Source organism: Salmo trutta, chromosome 34, assembly GCF_901001165.1.
Source record: "Salmo trutta chromosome 34, fSalTru1.1, whole genome shotgun sequence".
Lineage (NCBI taxonomy): Eukaryota > Metazoa > Chordata > Actinopteri > Salmoniformes > Salmonidae > Salmo > Salmo trutta.
In genome coordinates, this window is record NC_042990.1 from 30,265,605 (window position 1) to 30,285,740 (window position 20,136).

Here is a 20,136-nt window from a genome sequence, read left to right on the forward strand (position 1 = left end):
CTCGGGGATTCGATCCAGCAACCTTTCGGCTACTGGCCCAACACTCTAACCACTAGACTACCTGCCGCCCCTTGATAACCAGTTTATAATAGCAATAAGGCACCTCGGGGGTTTGTGGTATATGGCCAATATACCACGGCTAAGAGCTGTGTCCAGGCACTCCGCAATGCGTTGTGCCTAAGAACAGCCCTTAGCTGTGGTATATTGGCCGTATACCACACCCCCCTCGTACCTTATTGCTTAAATATAACTAAGTATTCTCTGATCAAAAAAAGGTGTGCAGTCAACTCCTACATACGGATATGCTACTAATTCTTCCACATTCTTTGATGCCTGTGACTTCTAATTCTGGCGACCACAACAATGCAGGTGATACACATTTAACCATCAACTTGCTGGACCCTTTTTCCACACACTACTTTGGCATCAGACTATAGCTACACATTTACACAACCAGTAAGATATACAATCAGAATGTTCCAACTACCAGACGTCTACCTATCATCCTAATACATGGGAAGATAAATGTCAGTTTCAACTATTGTTTTGCATATGGTTTTTCCTCTACTTTTTCATGGCCATAGAAATACAAAAGCTCAAAACTAATAGAATAAATTATGAATAGCACCCTCTTCTGGGAGGAGATTCAATCACAACCCAGTGGCAGTTATTTATCTGACGAAGACGTTAGAAAGGCATTATTTTCAGTGAATCCCCACTGTATGCTGGCTGGGAGAAACCCTCTCGACAAACAGGCCTAGGTGTAACCATCTGAACGTCTGGCTTAGTGCACGTGTGCCATCACTAGCAGAGGCTGCTGCTGCCTATATACACAGACTTGAAATCACTGGCCACTTTAATGTTTACATACGTTGCATTACTCATCTCACATGTATATACTGTATCTTAGTCTATGCCGCTGACATTGCTCGTCCGTATATTGTATACATTCTTAATCCCATTCCTTACTTAGATGTGTGTGTATGTTGGGAAATGGTTAGATATTACTGCACTGTTGGAGCTAGAAACAAGCATTTCGCTACACCATCTGCTAAACGCGTGTATGTGACCAATACAATTTGATGTGTGTAATCTGGGACCAGTTGTCAATGCAACGACTTGGTGTGGTCTCAGACAAACTAGCCTGTTTTGACTCATGATGCATCATATAACCAGCTGATCTGGTGTCATTTTCTCTCAGACAATAAACTAGTGACTAGACTACAGCTCCAAAAGGGTTTTTATTTTAGTGCAAAATAACATTATCAAATGTTTCGGATATTTTCAGGAAAAGCAATGCTGTACAGGTCTGGTATAATCCAAGGTGCTGTGTATAAATAAGTAACTTAAAACACAAATAAGCCGTAACAAGACCACATCTCCCAAGAAACAAGTTTAGGATGAACCAAAGGTGAGGCAGACTTCAGTAGGGAAAACGGATGAAAAACGGTAGTATGAAAAGTTGAACTTTAGCCATATTGAAAGGAGAATGTTCACAATTCAACGGACAAGCAAACATGCTGTTTTGACCAGTGCACCCTACAACAAGTCATGCTTTATCAGTTTCCACAGCAACAACTCATGTTATCAATCATGTCTACTTGAACTGTATTAACTAAAACCTGCCAAGTTGACTGTAGCAAACATGAATCAAATGTGAGACAATGAGGGGAGCTAAGACGACGCATTCCAAAAACAACATTTCATTCAATCACTGCATTCAATGAACCCAATTAAAGCAACATGGGAGATGCCTTTCTATGGGAGCAGAGCAGTACATGTTGCATATTCAAAAGTATTAAGCAAATAGCTTAAAAGAAAATACTAATCATCAAATTGTGGGTAAGCAGCTAAATTGTTATTAGCCTTGGCTTTACCAACATGTTGCTTACAAAGCAGTCTGTTAGGCAACACCATCTATCTCCAAAGATATGCAATGAGGTGCTAAAAATGAATGCATTGGCGCGTAAAACAATTCAAATAAGAAGCTCGTTACGATCAAATCATTTGCTCTCAAACCACTTTTTGTTTGTTTTGGAAACATCTTGAACAAGCTTTAAGATCCCACACAAGAACTATGAAACTATGATTACAGAACGCAGGTTCACTGACTGTCATACAAGACAACGGTTTAAACACATGACAACGTAAGATTCAAACGATGCCTATCAGATATAATATCCTGTGTAATTATGAAGAAATGACCAACAGTGTGACGTTACCATAACACTTAAACAGGTAACAAGAGGTAGAACACACAGTCATTTCAACACAATTGCACATAATGTATGTCCGGGTTTCCTGCTTGGCTCGACCAATCAAAGGAAATTTATGTTCACTACTATCAAAAGTGCATCCAAATTTATAAATCACGAGACCAGCAAAGAAAACAAAAAAACAAGTAAATATCAAGTACTTGATTTCTAAGAATGCTCCACAGTCAGTCGGACTTCGGATGACTTTGAAGGTAATGAGAAATGAATGTAATTAAGGTAGAGAGAAAAAATAAAAGGTATTCAATACCACTTCAACGTCTATTACCATACTTATGGTAAGTGAAGAGCATCTTCGACAAGTCCATTGAGATTTAAGGTGACATTAGTGAAAGAGAAAGTCGAGCACCTGGAATTAAAAATGGTCTCTTGTGCTTCAGTTTCTTTAGGACATGAATTTTGTATAAAATGTATAATCTTGTTTGGCTAAGAAGAGTGATGTGTGTTCTACAAAGTATATACCGATTTCTTGTGTGCTGTACAATACAAATGACGACAACACAACCCCCCATACCATTACAAAGGTCTAGGGAAGAAGCACTACAAACGCTATTAAAATGCACCAAGCAACAAAAAAACTACTACTCTACAAATGTCCTAAATTCATATTTGGGAAAGGTCACTGCTAAAATCTCTTGGTTAAAAACAATGCATAGTTAGAAAAGAGCGAGATAAAAGCCAGCCAATCTAGGCTATATGAAAAACCCCTGCTAAAATGTCATTACTAAGGAGAACAGAAAAGGGAATAAAAAACGTTTTGGAAGGCATTACAATTTCTGCATGCAAGCTCTGCATAAACTTATATTTAATTTTTTTTGTTCTTTATAACTACATACCGGACAATGGTTTTGAAAATTCCTTCTATCATAATTTTAGCATTCTCTTCTAAAAGCGTATTCAAAATATACCCTATATCCCACGAGGCTATGATACAAAGCCAACAATTAAACTACTTGCATAAAAAAAAAGAATTTGCTTGACTAGTAGAATAGCATAATTGCTCCCTTTTTTACAGAGGAATAACAGAAAATATCTAGCAGTCTCTAGAATCCTTTCTCCCCCAATAGAACACCACCTCATCTTCAGTCCAGTTCCTACACGTGTGACACTGACATCACAGGCTTTACTCTACCGATTCATACATCAACGACTGTACTGCAAGATCACAGCAGTACAACTACCCCCCCAGTAGGGAGAAAACCATTTCACTGCCATAAAACCATAAAGAAAACTAGATAGGGTTAACATATCCAAATACCTAGATCCAATGTGTAAGTCATCTATGCACACATTTGTAAAATAATAGATTACATGAAAATAAGGGGGACACTAAAACAAGACAACAGATTTCATTTCAAGAGACTTGACCCCCCCCAATGTAGATGTCTTCACATGTAATGTGGCTCAGAGAACACAAAGGGTGTCTGTTGGGAACCAGTCCCATTCTATTAGTAAATATATTCGCTGGCCACTGGCCATAGATTGACAAAACAACCCAGTCCAAGTAAAAGGCAAGACAGCAAAAATTGCTGTTGTTACAATTTCATATTATTAATTTGTATAAGTCTTGATAAAAAGTAAGTGTTAACAGTTTCAAAGTCTAATGAAAATCTAATACAAAAATTACTTGCTTAGCGGTCATCAGATGCAGCATAAAAATGTGTTGGTCACCAGTGTTGGAGGACAAATACTCTGAGGCTGGAACTGTATCCAAGCCTGTTAAATTCATAGTACATACAAATGAAAAGACAACATGTTAAGTACTTGTGTACTTAAGTCCTGGTCAGTGCACTTTGCTTTGATTGGCTGATAAATAAAGTTGTGAAGAGTAAGAATGATTATAAACCTATCGGACCGTTCTCGTTTTCAATATCCCCACCTCCTTTCAACCCTGGGGACCCCTTCAGAAAACTGGATAGTGTCTAAACACCAAAGTGTGATGATACTGCCCCTTAGTTTGATAGAAGTATTTCCAACTGTCAGTGTAAAGAAAAGTAATACAAATGCATCTCCCCCCCACATTTACAAATACAAACAAATGTACAACATGTAAAATAAAGGAGTCCACTCCACCACAACCCATTTCTGAGGAATCATTTTACATAGTACTACCTAATAATGACCAGGGTTAGGCCAGGAAGGGGGGAAAGCGGTTTTGTATGCATGTTTGAAAATAATTGTGGACATTTTGGAAAAGAAACCCTCCCTAATTTGTTTGGTATCATTCCACCTTACCGGCGGGGAGAGACGAGACGACAAACCCCCTTAACGCCCACACCTGATACAGTAAGGGGGTTAGGTGGGAGGAGAGAAGGCTTCTTCCCTGTTGGGTCTGTCTCACCAATGCCCGCCCCAGGTGCTTCAGGCGAAGTACATAGTGCGCAGTGTGTCCTGGTGGATCTGAACTGCCTTGGCCAAAGCCTGCTGGTCACGCCCATTGCTCTGTCCCGATGTGTGACTGCCCTCCGCACTAGAATGAACACAATGGAAAGAGTTTGTGAATTATTTAGTCCAAATTCTTAAAAAAAAAAAAATCTTCCTTCATCACTTCCTGGTAATCACTAACCTGTCACAGTTTGAATGGTACAGCGATATGATGGCAATAAGAGGTATTTTAAATAGGTTATGAGAACCGGGCCATGGTCAACATCTGACGCGGTCTCTTACCTGTCATGCTCCTTATCCACCAGGTGGTAACGGGCTCGGAATGCCACCAGGTGGGCGTAGTAGGCTGGTGCTGGGATGGACACGGAGCGGGTGCAGCGCACATAGGTGTGGCACAGCTGGTAGGTGAGCACCTGCAGCTCGTCCGAGGTGAAATGGTTGTCGTCCCACAGCACATGGTAGTGGGATGGTCGGCTAGTCCCCTGGGGAAAAGTATTACCATTACTAAATCATGTTTAGTGGTAATGCATGTCATTTAGCTCTACTACAACCAAAGTATAACAGCCTATAATGTTAAACATCCCAATTATAAAAACATTTAGAGGAGTGAAACTACATCTAGGTCTCAGAAGCACATACTCAGCAAAAAAAGAAACGTGCTCTCACTGTCAACTGCGTTTATTTTCAGCAAACTTAACATGTGTAAATATCTGTATGAACATAAGATTCAACAACAGACATAAACTGAAGAAGTTCCACAGACATTCCATTTCTGTTAGTCACATAATGTGTCCCTGAACAAAGGGGGGGGGTCAAAATCAAAAGTAACAGTCAGTATCTGGTGTGGCCACCAGCTGCATTTAGTACTGCAGTGCATCTCCTCATGGACTGCACCAGATTTGCCAGTTCTTGCTGTGAGATGTTACCCTACTCTTCCACCAAGAAGATTGCAGGGGGTATGCTAGTTCTGAACGTCACATGCTAATGTAAAAAGCTGGTTTTTGATATAAATATGAACTTGATTGAACAAAACATGCATGTATTGTATAACATAATGTCCTAGGTGTGTCATCTGATGAAGATCAAAGGTTAGTGCTGCATTTAGCTGTCTTCTGGGTTTTTGTGACATTATATGCTAGCTTGAAAAATGGGTGTCTGATTATTTCTGGCTGGGTACTCTGCTGACATAATCTAATGTTTTGCTTTCGTTGTAAAGCCTTTTTGAAATCGGACAGTGTGGTTAGATTAAAACCCTTTACAGTGAAGATCTGAAGTTTTGTATTTCTACAAATTATCTTTGAAAGACAGGGTCCTGAAAAAGGAATGATTCTTTTTTTGCTGAGTTTAGTATTAGTAAAACTGGAGGTAGGCTCTCTTCCAGAACAGTCCCTTCTCTACTTCCTAGCTCTACAGTGTCCTGGGTTGTGTCAGAAATTGTACCCTATTCCCTATGGGCCCTGGTCAAAAGTAGTGCACTATAAATGGGAATAGGGAGCCATTTGGCTGGTCCCTACCTGAATGCCAGCGTGGCTACACAGGTAGAAGTCAAACTCCGATGGGTGAGTGATTTTGGTGTCCACTGTGGTGCCTGCAGGGATGTTGCCACTCTTACCAACCTGAACAAAACACATTAGGAATCATAAAATATCACGATGTAGGCATTTCATAGAAGTTTCTTTTACAGTGATAATAGTAGTCAGTATGAATTGGAGAGATGTCGAACCCTCTCGTTTCTGTCCATGCAGAACAGTCGAGTGTGGTGTCTCTTCTGCACCACCACGAAGGTGATACCGGGCTGGTAGTCTTTCTCCAGTTTGATGCAGGCCTCACGGATTGCCAGTAACTCATGTTGGAGCACCTGGATAAAACCCAAAACGACAGCTATAGTTAAAAAACAGTAACTCCCACACGTCACAATACATACATTTACAAATCAGGAGAAAAAAAAATGATAGATTGGGCAATTCAGAATAGGAACGGTTACTAATAGAAACAAACACAGTAGCACAGTAGCGGGATAAAAATATCATTTTTAACTTTCTTTTTGGTTTAAAAGTTAAAAATCTGAAATAACTGATTTGATCTCAGTAAAACAAATACTAGGCATTCAGAATTAAATTGGAACGGTAACCAATAGAAACAGAAACCAAAAGAAAAACAAATAAATAGCAGAAAATCCTTTAATCACAACCAGTACAGTACAATTACAGATCATGCAATTGAATTGAAATCCTATTTCCTCAAGTCTACCTCAAGTCTAACCTGGTTGAACTGGCCCTCAGATATGCCGTCGCGGTAGTAGATGATCCGGGTGGGCTTGAAGCGGGTGGACTTGTAGAACTGGATGAGCAGCTCTCTGACCATTGTGGCCAGGTCCTGGATGATGTCCTGGCGATGCTGCTGCACCCGCACCGTGGCACAGTAGCGGCTGGGGTGGGCGTCCATGCTCCCCACCACCTAGAACAGAGGAACAGGGATGTGATCAGGACAATATACAAACATACACGTCAGGATTTTCACTAGGGGGATATGTAGGGATTCATCAGTAGGAAGCACATCCGAGGAAGCACAGAGCACACTTAAGATCATTTATTTTTTGGCTGCTTTGAAAGTTAGGTCAAAGCTGGTCAGTGAGCAAGGTGGAGTGGTAGGCTATTGATTCCCTCAGTTCTCTCCATTTCAGATGTTGGACATAGTAAAGGACACCACTGTAGACTATTGCACCCCGACTCCCTAGCAGAAACATGGTTCTGTGGGTAAAATAAACTACTGTAGACTATTGAGATGCAACCCTACGGTCCCTGGTAGGTGACAAGGCCCTGTGGAGCGTCTGCTCGGTCTGACTTACTGCAGCGATGGAGGGTTTCTTCCCATCTCCAGCAGGAGGGTGAGTGACGTCAGCACCCAGGAAGATGACTGGCTGCTGGAACACCAGGGGCCTGGGAAGAACAGACACCCACAAGATTAACCAAAGCCATCATCACAGAAGAGAAGACGTGTGAACAGAAGAATGGACATATACATGGATGGATGAATGAGACTGACTTGACGTTTCACTTCTAGCATGTGAATGTATAGGTGAATGAGTACACTAATATCTTGGAATAAGCCACAAAAGCTATTATGGAAGAATGTAAGTCTCACAGCTGTCATGAATAAATGCATACTGGTTTATATATTTTAACTGAATGCGGAGTACAATACTGTTAGACATTAACAGTAAACCAGCAAGTATTCATAGCCATGATAATGAGAGAGGTTCTGCACTGACCTGCCCTGTGGGAGGAGGATGTTGTTGACCCCACCCAGCTTGACGTTGATCTTCAGGCAGAGGTTAGAGAGGGTCTGGGGAGTGGTTTTCTGAACATTCTTTACCTGGACACACTGGGTGGCCATGCCCAGCACCGTGTCTCCAACACGCTTCACCTCAGCTAGCCCACAGAGAAGCAGGGGAGGGAGAAAGACTATGTCAGCACAACAGGAGAGATATACAGCTAGTTCATGTGTTGCAATGAATTCTGAATCAGTTTGATGAAGGCACTAATTTAAGTCGCTTTGGATAAGAGTTTCTGCTAAATGACTAAAATGTCAAAGTGTAAGGTAGAAAGATCGTGAAATTTGCTTTTATACAGTTGAACATATAATCCACTAAATAATCCAGAACAGCACTAACTGAACCAATAGGATTTAGAGGCAGAGTTATAAACAGTGACATTAATTAACTTAGGGACATATACTGAACAAAAATATAAATGCAAAATGTAAAGTTTTGGTCCCATATCTCATGAGCTGAAATGATCCCAGAAATTTTCCATACGCACAAAAAGCGTATTTCTCTCAAATTTTGCCCACAAATATGTTTACATCTGTTAATGAGCATTACTCCTTTGCCTAGATAATCCATCCACCTGACAGGTGTGGTATATCAAGGTGATTAAACATGATCATTACACAGGTGCAGCTTGTGCTGGGGACAATAAAAGGCCACTAAAATGTGCAGTTCTGTCACCTAACAATGCCACAGATGCCTCAAGTTGAGGGAGCGTGCCATTGGCATGCTGACTGCAGGAATGTCCACCTGAGCTGTTGCCAGAGAATTGAATGTTTATTTCTCTACCATAAGCCACCTCCAATGTCGTTTTTGAGAATTTGGCAGTACGTCTAACTGGCCTCACAACCGCAGACCATGTGTATGGCGTTGTGGGGGGGACGAGCAGTTTGCTGATGTCAACATTGTGAACAGAGTGCCCCGTGGTGGTGGGGTTATGGTATGGACAGGCATTAACTATGGACAACGAACACAATTGCATTTTATCGATGAGATTTTTTTTTAAAGGTATCTGTGACCAACATGTGCAATCTGTATTCCCAGTCATGTGAAATCCATAGATTAGGGCCTAATGAATTTATTTCAATTGACTGATTTCCTCATATGAACTAACTTGAAAATTGTTGCGTTTATATTTTTGTTCACTAGTTTCCAGTTTCCTCACCATAGACGGGTGTCTTCCCAGGCAGGATGACCACCACCAGCTGCAGGCCCTGGTAGGTGTACTTCAGGTGTTTGAACATGGGCTCCACGCTGTCCGCCCCCTGAGCGTACTTACAGAAACAGGGTTGGCCCTGGATGGGCATCCCCGCGTCACGAGAGATCTTACGCAGCTGGTCTGTGAACGCCCTGAGAGAAACCGGTTAGAAGGTACAAAAACACAATACAAGTGTCCTCAAACTCTTTATTGGATTCCAAAAAGATTGTGTAGATTGAAATCATAAGCGGGCTAACACAGAAGAAACAGTTTTAGAAATGGAAAAATACTTTAACTTAAATACATTCCAATTATAAAACATCCCCCCGCAATGGTTATTGAGGCTCCTAAGGGCTCCTGGCAGCTGCAGTTCTTACTTGAGCAGGAGTTCAGTACACTGTCTCTGTGGGGCGAAGCAGGCGATGGCCCACACCTTGATCTCTATGCCAGTGTGGAACTGCTTGTTCCTCATGTCCCACACTCCCTGGATGGGAGTTGCTATTGCTTTATTCTGCTTGAGTAAAAGGAAGACGAGATAAGGGTCAGAGACAAATAGTTGTCTGAATGGGACAAATTAAGCCGGGTGTACACTACACGAGTCAAAATCCTACATCGCTGAGCCTCGCATTAAACAACTGACTTTCCTGTAGTTTTTGTTTGTGTTGCCAACATAGTGGTGCGATACTAAGCGATGTGGCACAGACTGAGGTCACCCTGCAAGACTTCACTTGGTCGGTGAGGATTTGATACCACACTGTCTCGCCAAAACAATGATTAGATTAAACGTAACTCCAACGTGCTGTGGCTCAAAGCAGCCTCAAACTTTTTGAGTCAGACATTCACACTTGCCATACAGAGTTGAAATGTCTAGTCATCATTTGAATTTAATAACATTGCTTGTGCACTTCAGAGCTGTAACTGACACTTTAGCTTTGGTTAAAGGCAAGTACAGACGCATACTAGTGGTAGCTTTCGCTCCTTTGCGAGAGTCTACACATTCTGAGTGATACAAAACAACAGCATCTCACTAGCGAGCTCTCATTGGCTATTGCTGACCACCATTCTCAACTTGCCGTTGCACATCTCACACTACAAGAGCATTGCAGATTTTGTGCAGATAAAATGAAACATGTTTGAAAATATGGGGACGTCTGGGACTGCTCAAAGACGAGATCAGTAGCCCGCAGATTACGTCTCTGAGCCGCTCACATTAACCCTGCGTCGGAGACGGCTGCACACCCCGAGTAGGCAACGACATGGGGATTTTGTCGCTGGGAAAGCTAAAAATCAGGGCCAAAATTGGGTTGTGTACACCGGGCTTAAATGGGATGTTTCACATTAGAAGGCTGATTCAAAATACAAGTGACATAACTTTGTTATTTGGAGTGTTCTAAGTTTCCCTTTACATAATATACATAAAGAACTGTTGTTCATCAGTGCAGTTTTTATGTCAGGTTTTTGCTTTAGCACTACACACCAGATTAAAAGCTTGGTGATGAGTTGATCATTTGAATCAGTTGTGTACAGTTAGTACAAAAACAATAATGTGCACCCCTTTGGGTCCCCAGGACCAGGATTAAGAAACAGTGAATAAAATCAACCCATCTTAAATAAGAGAAACCTACCCGCCCTCCATAGAGGATGGATGGGGCCTGGAGGACTCGGCCGTTCACCTCGGTCATCTCATCCCTCACCATCACCCCAAACTCACGCACGTAAGGATCATTGTTAAAGTTGGCACTTCTCATCTGAAAAGAGAGCAAAGGTTTAGTGGAAATAATTCAGAGGGTTTATATACAGTGGTGGAGAAAGTACTTCAATAGAAAATGACTCATGTAAAAGTCATCCAGTAAAATACTACTTGAGTAAAAGCCTAAAAGTATTTGGTTTTAAATATACTTATGTATCAAAAGTAAATGGAATTTCTAAAATGCAACATTTTATTTTTTAAATTTATTGGCGGATAGCCAGGGGCACACCAAGACTCAGACATAATTTACAAACAAAGCATGTGTTTAGTGAGTCCTCCAGATCAGAGGCAGTAGAGATGACCAGGGATGTTCTCTTGATAAGTGTGTGAATTAGACCATTTTCCTATCAAAGTGTAACAAGTACTTTTGGGTGTCAGGGAAAATGTATGGAGTATTTTCTTTAGGAATGTAGTGAAGTAAAAGTCTGCAAAAATAGAATAAATAATGAAGTGCTTTACACCACTGTGTGTGTGTGTGTGTGTGTGTGTGTACACACACACACTAGGCCTTTGGAAAGACCGCCTGAGCGAAAACATTCACATATGGTCAGGCCATCAATAGTTAAATAACAGCAGTTCAGAGTCATTGTACATCCTAATAGATCACTTCAAGTTCATAAAAGCAGCTTTCAAGACACTCTGTGCTTGAGTTTACTCTCCCAAGTCAGATAAGTCTCTTTACCAGTTTGCTGATCTCTTCCTGACGGTCGGGTGCCGATCGGGCTGTGGCACGGATCATAGTGGACGTTTGATTGTCAGTCAGCTTCTTGATGCACCGCTGGCCAGCCACTATGTTACAAACCTAGACACATACATTACAACACAGCTTTATTACCACCCCCAGGGACACATCACGAAGGCTTCAGCCAGAGAATAGTCTTGCATATAGAGATTGTCAATTTGTTTTGCTAAATCCTCAGTCCTCTCCTTGCCTCCTTTTGAAAAAGGCCAAAGGTAATAAAGGAGAGTAAACAAATGGGCTTGTATGAAACGAGACTCCTCCACTCACGCGTCAGGCAAATTACATTTAATAGTGTGTAAAGTGATTAAAAACCTATTTGTGCAATGCATTTTCTAGATAAAAGGATGAGTAGGATATCATGTTTAAATGTGTGCATGTCTTTTTTCCCTTGAAAAAAACAGCAGATTCAAAGGAAGTGTGGCAGGTTTTAAAACACTTCTGCGCTACCTGACATGATGATGTCATGTGGCTCAGTTGGTAGAGCATGTCGCTTGCAACGCCAGGGTTGTGGGTTTGATTCTCACGGGGGACCAATACAAAAATGTACGCACTCACTACTGTAAGTCGCGCTGGATAAGAGGGTCTGCTAAATTACTAAAACATACTCTTGTGCATCGTCTGTCGAAGTGATGGTAAAGTGGAGTTTCTGTAATACCACCCGGGTCCTCATTCTTTGTAACAATTTAAACCCAGCAGTAAACCATCAACAAGTTGTGAGGGGAGACTGCAGACTGACCTCGAGGGGGAGGTAGGTGTGTTTCTGCTCCTGTCCGACCTGTAGACAGGGGAGGTGGGGGTAGCGCAGTATGAGTTTGTACTTGTCTTTGAAGTACTGCGCTACTGTGCATTCTATGGTCTGGCCATTCTCCTGCTGCAGTGGAAACCTGAAGTAAAACAGATGAGCCAACCAAAAAGAAAAAAAAAAAGTTTAAATGGATTTTCAAAGAACTCCAAGACCAAGTGGGGATTTCTGTTTAACTTGATTGGGATCTGCTCCTAACCTGTGCATGAATGGTGTGTTAAACGTGTTAGTATTAGGTTTGTTTCTATCACATCCCTAAGCAAACCAGTCATGTTTACATCACAGGAAACTAAAGGAATTGAGGCTGTTGTCAATATTTTAGGGTGTTCTTTCTTACGTCTGGTGGCTGGCTGGTCTTCTCGTCACATTACATACTCTGTACTTCCTTTTCATCTGACCACAGTGAGTGATCTCAACCTTCAAACCTGAGAATCACAACAAGACAATGGTCAGATTCACATGTTCCGTGGACAACAACGGTTTCCTATTTTATCACATTCTACTCTGATTTCAAGTCAGATTAAGATTTTAAGTCAATACACAAAGATACACGCATCATAGCAACATTTATATGTGTTATAGTACAGAATTTTTGGATATAAGTATTTAAATATTTCCACTCAGACAGACAAAACCAACCCAATGCAACTATTGATTACCTGGTAATGAATGATTACCTTTGATTTCCTTGGTAAACTTTACTCTCTGGGAGTCGGTTAAGGGTTTCTGTTGTTCTTCGATACTTTTGAAATCCAAAACCTCACACATGAACTCAATCACAGGCTGGGCCTTGTAGAAGGCAGTGGCCGACACTGCAAAAACAAAACACCAAGCACAGCACAGATTCAGACCTATCCTCCTCCTTCCAGATACATACTAGAACTTACCATTATGGTAGGTTGCACTCATTTTAGCAGTGGGTTTACACTTCCAGGACCAATGACATCACCACAAAAGCTACACCCAAATCAGCACTTTAGGGCAAGCTTAATCAATGCCACTTATTTACTGACTGAAACCTACCATGGAATGAGATTCCCAGTACTATCCTCCTTCCAGTCACACACAGAGACTCTAGTCTGACACTTTGGTTGTGTTCCAAATGGTACATTCCTTACAGCCATTTGGGAGGCAGAAATTTGCAGTGTGAAACCTACCGTCAATGTTTAGCATCATCTTCCACAGGGAAGGCCTAACCGATTGGTGGAACCCAAACCAGACCTCCCTGCCCCCGCCCAGGGGGTTGGAGCATCCCTCTGAAGGGGTGAAGAAAGAACGTCCGACGGGGGTGTACCTGTTGGAAGATGTGATTAATATCGCAACTGAAATTGGCTTTACAAATAGACAAGGAGAGAGGAATTTGCATAACCCACAGGGACAAATATACTAGAAGTGATTTGGGATTGTAAGGCTTTGGTGTGTACAAAGAAAACAGCGATTTGTGACCATGTTTGAAGGAAAGATTGAAGAAACGTCTTGGGATAGAGGGGCATATTAGGTGTGTGGACCCATTTACTGGTTTGATTGAGTCCATTTGCACGAGAACAGTTGTTTGATAACTATGTATGTGCTGTAACTAAATACCACAATTAAATACAAATATTACATACCAAAAATATACTGATTGTTTTAAAGGGGAAAACACTGACCTCATAGAGGGCAAATGTCTCATGACCACATCCAGGGCCTGGATGGTCTCAAAGGGGATGTTTGGCAGTCGTCCAGACAGGGCTTCTTGAAGAGCTTGCAGACTGACGCAGGACACCCACTTTATGGCCACTTTGAAGTTCCGGTCTTTCCCCTCACCTGGGATGGTCACCTCCAGCTCCACCTGTTTGTGGACACAGGTGTTTTGGTGTGTTTAAAATAGTCTATCTGAAAATTCTACAGGAGAATGTTAGGCCATCCATGAGTTGAAGTGCAGCTGGGTCATGCAGCAATACAAATCATCCAACATACAATCAAGTCTACATGAAAATGATTCAAAAGCAACAAATTTGAAGTTTTGGAATGTCCTAGTCAAAATCCAGTCCTAATCCCAATTGAGATGTGGCATAACTTGAAACGTGCATTTCATGCTTGAAAACCCACAAATGTTGCTGAGTTAAAGCAGTTCTGCATACAAGAGTGGGCCAAAATGACTCCACAGTGATGTGAGAGACTGATCAATAACACCAGGAAGCATTTGGTTGGAGTCATAGCAGCAAAAAGGTGGCACAACCAGTTAGAGTGTAAGGGTGCCATTACTTTTTTTACACAGGGGCATTGCGTGTTGCATAACTTTATTTATGAAATAAACATGTAATTGTGTTATTTGTTCCCTCAGATTCCCTTTATCTGATATTAGGTTTCAGTTGAAGATCTGATAACATTCAGTATCAAAAATATGCAAAAATCAGGAAGGGGGCAAATACTTTGACGTTACTGTATACCCCAAGACATGTGATAAGTAGTCTATACACAAGATGAAAACCAATATTATGGATGTAATTTACCCTCAGAGGCCTGTTTATTTAGGTACACCACAAAGTTCACGAAAATCGTTCGCTTCTACAGACAAGTCACATGGCCGTGGCTTGCTAAAATAGCCAGCAAACAGGCATCCAGTTAGTGTACGATTTAACGTTAGAATGGGCAAATCGAGTGACCTAAGCGACTGAGCGTGCTATGATCATTGGTACCAGGTGCGCCAGTTTGTGTCGCAGAAGCTGGCCGGCCCCCTTTTCGCACACGATAGTGTCTGGAGTTTACGGAGGATGGTGCGACAAACAAAAAAAAACATCCAGTCAGCAGCAGTCCTGTGGGTGCAAACAGCTAACTGATGAGAGGTTGAAGAATGGCAATAATCATACAAGCGGGCCACAAACAGACAAATAATGGCACCGTACAACAGTGGTGTGCAGAGCAGCATCTCAAAGCACACAACTTGTCGGTTCTTGTCACGGATGGGCTATTGCAGCAGACAACCACACCACGTTCCACTCCTATCAGTTAAAAACAAGGAGAAGTGACTCCAGTTGGCATGCGATAGCCAACACTGGACAAATGAGGAGTGGATAAACATTGCCTGATCCGATGAATGCCGATTCCTGTTACGTTATGCTGATGGCAGAGCCAGGATTTGGCATAAGCAGAGTCCATGGCCCCATCCTGCCTGGTGTCAATGGTACAGGCTGGTGGTGTAATGGTGTGGGGAATGTTTTCCTGGCACACGCTAGGTTCCTTGATACCAATAGAGCAACGGTTCCATGCCCCGAAGAATTCAGGCTGTTCTGAAGGCAAAGGAGGTTCCGACACGGTACTAGATAGGTGTACCTAATAAACTGGCCACAGAATGTACATAATATCACATTGTGTGTAATCACAGCTGTCCCAAAACATAGGGGCCTTCACACAACAGACACCTCTGGTCAGACGGGGAGACTTACTTTTTCCCTTCCTATAGGTAAGGGCATGGCTGTGTAGAGATTCTTCCTCCCATCATACACTGGCTTTCGATCCCCAAAGATCTGCGTTTTAAAGTGCTGTACCATGTGCTCTACAATTTCACTGAGAACACAAATGGAGCGTGTTAGACTTTATCAATACAGTACAAAACGTCATTAACAAGATAATAGCCTACTAGTTATTTGGCTCAGGTGAAAGCCTGTAAACCAATTAAACGGCTCCATACCGGTTGACCCTTCTGGGGCATTTCTCTGGCTTGATGTCGATGTCGTAGTGGTAGACCTCCAGTTTGGGGATCTCCATCTCAAAGAAGTTGGCCTGCAGTTTGATTGTCCTGCCCATGGTGCCAAAGTCTGGCCGCGAGGGGGGTTTGAACACATACTCTGGCACTGGGGGAGACGGGGGATCTGGATCAGAGGGGTCTGGGGTAGGAAGCAAACAAATTAACAAGTTAATAACTGTACATACAAAACAGGTTGTTTAGCCTTGTCCCAGAACATTGAGAAGTTTTATCAACTCCCATGTTCATGGTCATGAGTTGGAAAGACAACAAACATACCTGGGACTAGGCTATACTGGGGTAACTCACAAGATTGTTCTTTCACACTTGAACATCAAATATTATTTTCTAGAATGTGAATAGTTGTATGGATGCTCAATACATTTTGCTGCCATGCTTGAACTATTTGGTTGGTGAGCCCTGGCCGAGTATGACTGTTGGTTCAGCGAACAGGCATCTTTGGTCTGGGGCCTTGAGGTCATGGAGGAACATGTCTGAACATACTCCCTTTTGACATCTTATCTCTGTTCTCCAGCTCTTTGAATCCACATAACTCCCTTTTGACTTTAACAATGCACACTAGCTAGCTATACAGTACAAAACTGTCATGTCCAATAAGTCACTCTGAAGAGGACAAGTGGAATGTCCTTGTGAGTCTTAACGCATGATTAAGACATTGTTAATGTGGCAGGAAAAAATACCAGGAAAGTTTAACAGAAAAATGCAGTCTTTCATTGAGCTGACTTTTCCCAGTGGTTATTTGTTCTCTCAGATAGCTAAGCCTCTATGAAGAGTGAACTATTATAGGATATCTCTCCATTTCAAATCAGAATGTCTGAATATCTGCTGTAATAGTCAGTAGAAGAGGGGATTTCAGAGGTCTGCTATTCAAGACATATTGTAAGATGCAAACCAGTGCATTGGAAAAGATATGCCTTGTGCTTCAGTGCAGTCTACTGTTCTTTCTTGCTGGTAAACACTTTTCCACCCAAGTGATTACTACAATTATACTTGCCGTATTTGCATGCCAGAATCAAGACATTTACATTACAGTAGTCCGGGGGACAGGAGAAAACAAAATGTATACTACAGGGTATAGTAGGCTGGCGGTACAAACATAGTGCTAGAAAGAAGCTTACCAGAGCCAATTGACCCCGAGGAGTGAGGTGGTTCAAGCATCTCAGCAGCTAGAGAAGAAGAAAACAGTGGTCAATTGGACATGTCTCACAATGAGTCAAATGAAGGCTGAATGGATCAAAATGTTTTGTAATATTCTTATATATTACTCCTTCTTTTGAAAATGCCCAAAGGAAACCTTATCACGTCATTCTTCATATACATTTTTATTCCCCATACTTTTCCCTGCATAGTTAGTTAACTATTTCTAAATGCCTTGCCCTGTTATCAGCCTTAGAACAGAGTCATGTAGCTACAACTGCTGGGCGATTTTTCTGCTCCCTTATCAACAAGCACACACTAGCAACCTGGAAGTTGAAACTTGTCACTATCATTCTCAATAAGTGGAGGGTAGGACATAATCAACAGGAAAAATAGTTAGTCAACAAGCATATCAGTGGTGCAACCTTAATTTCTAGCAAATCTTAAATTCACCCAAAGTTGCTCATAGCAAGTTGACTGGTCCCCATAATAGTAACGTTAACTAGTTAGCCAAGAGGTTACAGAATTACTTTTTTTTCAAACAGCCTCGAAAATAGAACTAGCAAGTCACACAACAAGCAATGGCTAAAACGTAGCTAAATAGTGTTAACTATCTAGCATGCCAAACAAGTCAGCTAGCTAGCTAAATTGTGTTAGCTAGTCAGCATGCAAACCAGCTAGCTAGCTAACATTTGAAAAGGCTAACAAGCCGCCGTTGGCTAAGGGAAGATGACTAACCTAGCTAGCTAGCTAACAATTTGTTCATCTGAGCTGGCTAACGTTAGCTAGCAAGATGGCTACCTAATAGTCAACTATTTGATGGCCGAATTCTTTCTAGAACTTGTTTAAAGCAATTGTTCGCTAATTTGCCCAAATGAATCTTACTTTAGGATTGGACTTGAACAACAAGTTAATCGACTTCCAGCTATCATTAGCCAGGTCAACAGGCATAGCTAAAAGCTACAGTAACAACGGGCCGGGGAAACGGTGGCAATGATTACTAACAAGATCTAGGTAACTAGGACGAAATGTTATTCTGAAATTATATTGAGGTTGGCGAACAATGTTACAAAATGAAAACAAACCATCATGCAAATGATTGAAGATACCCCAACGACATACAAATCAGCACCCTTATAGTTAGCCGTCTTGCTAACTAGCAATGGACAATTTACCTCCAGCAGCTCCACTGGAATACATTTTGTAGTTTCTCAGCGTGCACCGTGGTCGTACGGATACTCCACTTTTCTCCGGTCAAACGTCGCCAAAATACATACGTGAATGGGTACTATATATAAAACAATGTGGGTGGCTCGGTTAGGAAGTGGAAGGATTTAGCCAAGAAGTAAAGTACAACACCATGAGCGCTCTATCATCCTCAGCACGGCCCCATCCCCCTAAATACAAACCGGAGCTAGTAATGGATATGTGTGATGTCACACGCACAGCCCGCAATTATCCCCGCGCGATCTTTCCTTGGACGTCTTTATTTTACAACTTGTCGAAATCCAGGGGAAGATGAATCAACCAAAATGCATTAAATGTATTTAATTCAAGCCATGTTAACACCGTGCAACAACAAATGAGTTGTAACGTTACCAACCAAATGTTCATTTTTGTTTACTCAATTTGACCACTGGTGAATGCCATTCACAGGAAGAAGAAACAGCTGTCATTTCCGGGGTATGTTGTATTTGAAAAAAAAGATCACTGATAAACCAATCTCGTGCATTATACAAAAGACCTGCAAACTACCATGAAGATCCACAGTCACCGAATGGCTGCCATTTAGTTAAAAAACGTATTCAGGAGTTGGTCCCCTGCGTGACGGTTGAGCTAACGTAGGCTAATGCGATTAGCGTGAGGTTGTAAGTAACAAGAACATTTCCCAGGACATAGACATATCTGATTTTGGCAGAAAGCTTAAATTCTTGTTAATCTAACTGCACTGTCCAATTTACAGTAGCTATTACAGTGAAAGAATACCATGCTGTTGTTTGAGGAGAGTGCACAGTTTTGAACATGAAAAGTTATTAATAAACAAATTAGGCACATTTGGGCAGTCTTGATACAAAAGTTTGAACAGAAATACAATACAATCAGTCTAAAAGTGTTCACATACACTGCTGCCATCCAGTGGCCAAAATCTAAATTGTAACTGCACTGGAATAATACATTATGGCCTTTCTCTTGCATTTCAAAGATGATGAGACAACATTTGTTTTTTAAACAGATGTTTTTTTTCTTTGTATTATCTTTTTTCAGATCTAATGCATTATATTCTCCTAGATTCCTTTCACATTTCCACAAACTTCAAAGTGTTTCCTTTCAAATGGTACCAAGAATATGCATATCCTTGCTTCAGGGCCTGAGCTACAGGCAGTTAGATTTGGGTATGTCATTTTAGTCGAAAATTGGGAAAAAGGGGGCCGATCCTTAACAGGTTTTAATACATGAATTATTCATATTGGATGGATGATTTTGTATTGATGTTTGTAGCTAGTAGTCTGGCCTACTGTACACAGGTAGGCAGGGCAGGTAGGTAGTCAAGGCAGGCAGGTAGGCAGGCAGGCTAGGTATGCAAGGTAGGAAGGTAGGCAAGGCAGCCAGGCAGGTAGGTAGGCAAGCAGGTACAGCAGGTAGGTACAGTAGGGTGAGTAGAACCAGTAGGTAGATCCAGTAGGGGATACAGTAGGTCCAGTACGTAGGTAAAGTAGGTACAGTAGGTAGATACAGTAGGTTATTACAGTGGGTAGAGACAGTAGGTGTTGTA

At 41.6% G+C, this 20,136-nt stretch overlaps 1 protein-coding gene across 5 annotated transcripts; it reads right to left on the reverse strand.

Moving 5' to 3' along the window:
- Nucleotides 1-1,222: 1,222 nt before the first annotated feature.
- ago2 (argonaute RISC catalytic component 2) lies at nt 1,223-19,087 on the reverse strand. 5 transcript variants are annotated; one of them, XM_029732582.1, is made up of 20 exons: nt 18,539-19,087; nt 17,345-17,392; nt 16,152-16,347; nt 15,907-16,027; nt 14,128-14,309; nt 13,636-13,772; nt 13,138-13,290; nt 12,816-12,903; nt 12,413-12,560; nt 11,617-11,736; nt 10,810-10,932; nt 9,562-9,695; nt 9,152-9,336; nt 7,930-8,089; nt 7,507-7,597; nt 6,909-7,115; nt 6,382-6,516; nt 6,173-6,274; nt 4,941-5,140; nt 1,223-4,743 (listed from the first exon to the last, which is right to left on the reverse strand). In XM_029732582.1, the coding sequence occupies exons 1-20, from the start codon at nt 18,561-18,563 to the stop codon at nt 4,635-4,637; spliced, it is 2,664 nt and encodes an 887-aa protein (XP_029588442.1). In that variant the 5' UTR covers nt 18,564-19,087; the 3' UTR covers nt 1,223-4,634. The 5 variants fall into 5 exon arrangements, with proteins under 5 accessions (XP_029588442.1, XP_029588441.1, XP_029588443.1 ...); XM_029732581.1 differs by having other exon boundaries at nt 9,562-9,698; XM_029732583.1 differs by having other exon boundaries at nt 6,921-7,115; nt 9,562-9,698; nt 18,539-19,086.
- Between the last annotated feature and the right edge of the window lie 1,049 nt (nt 19,088-20,136).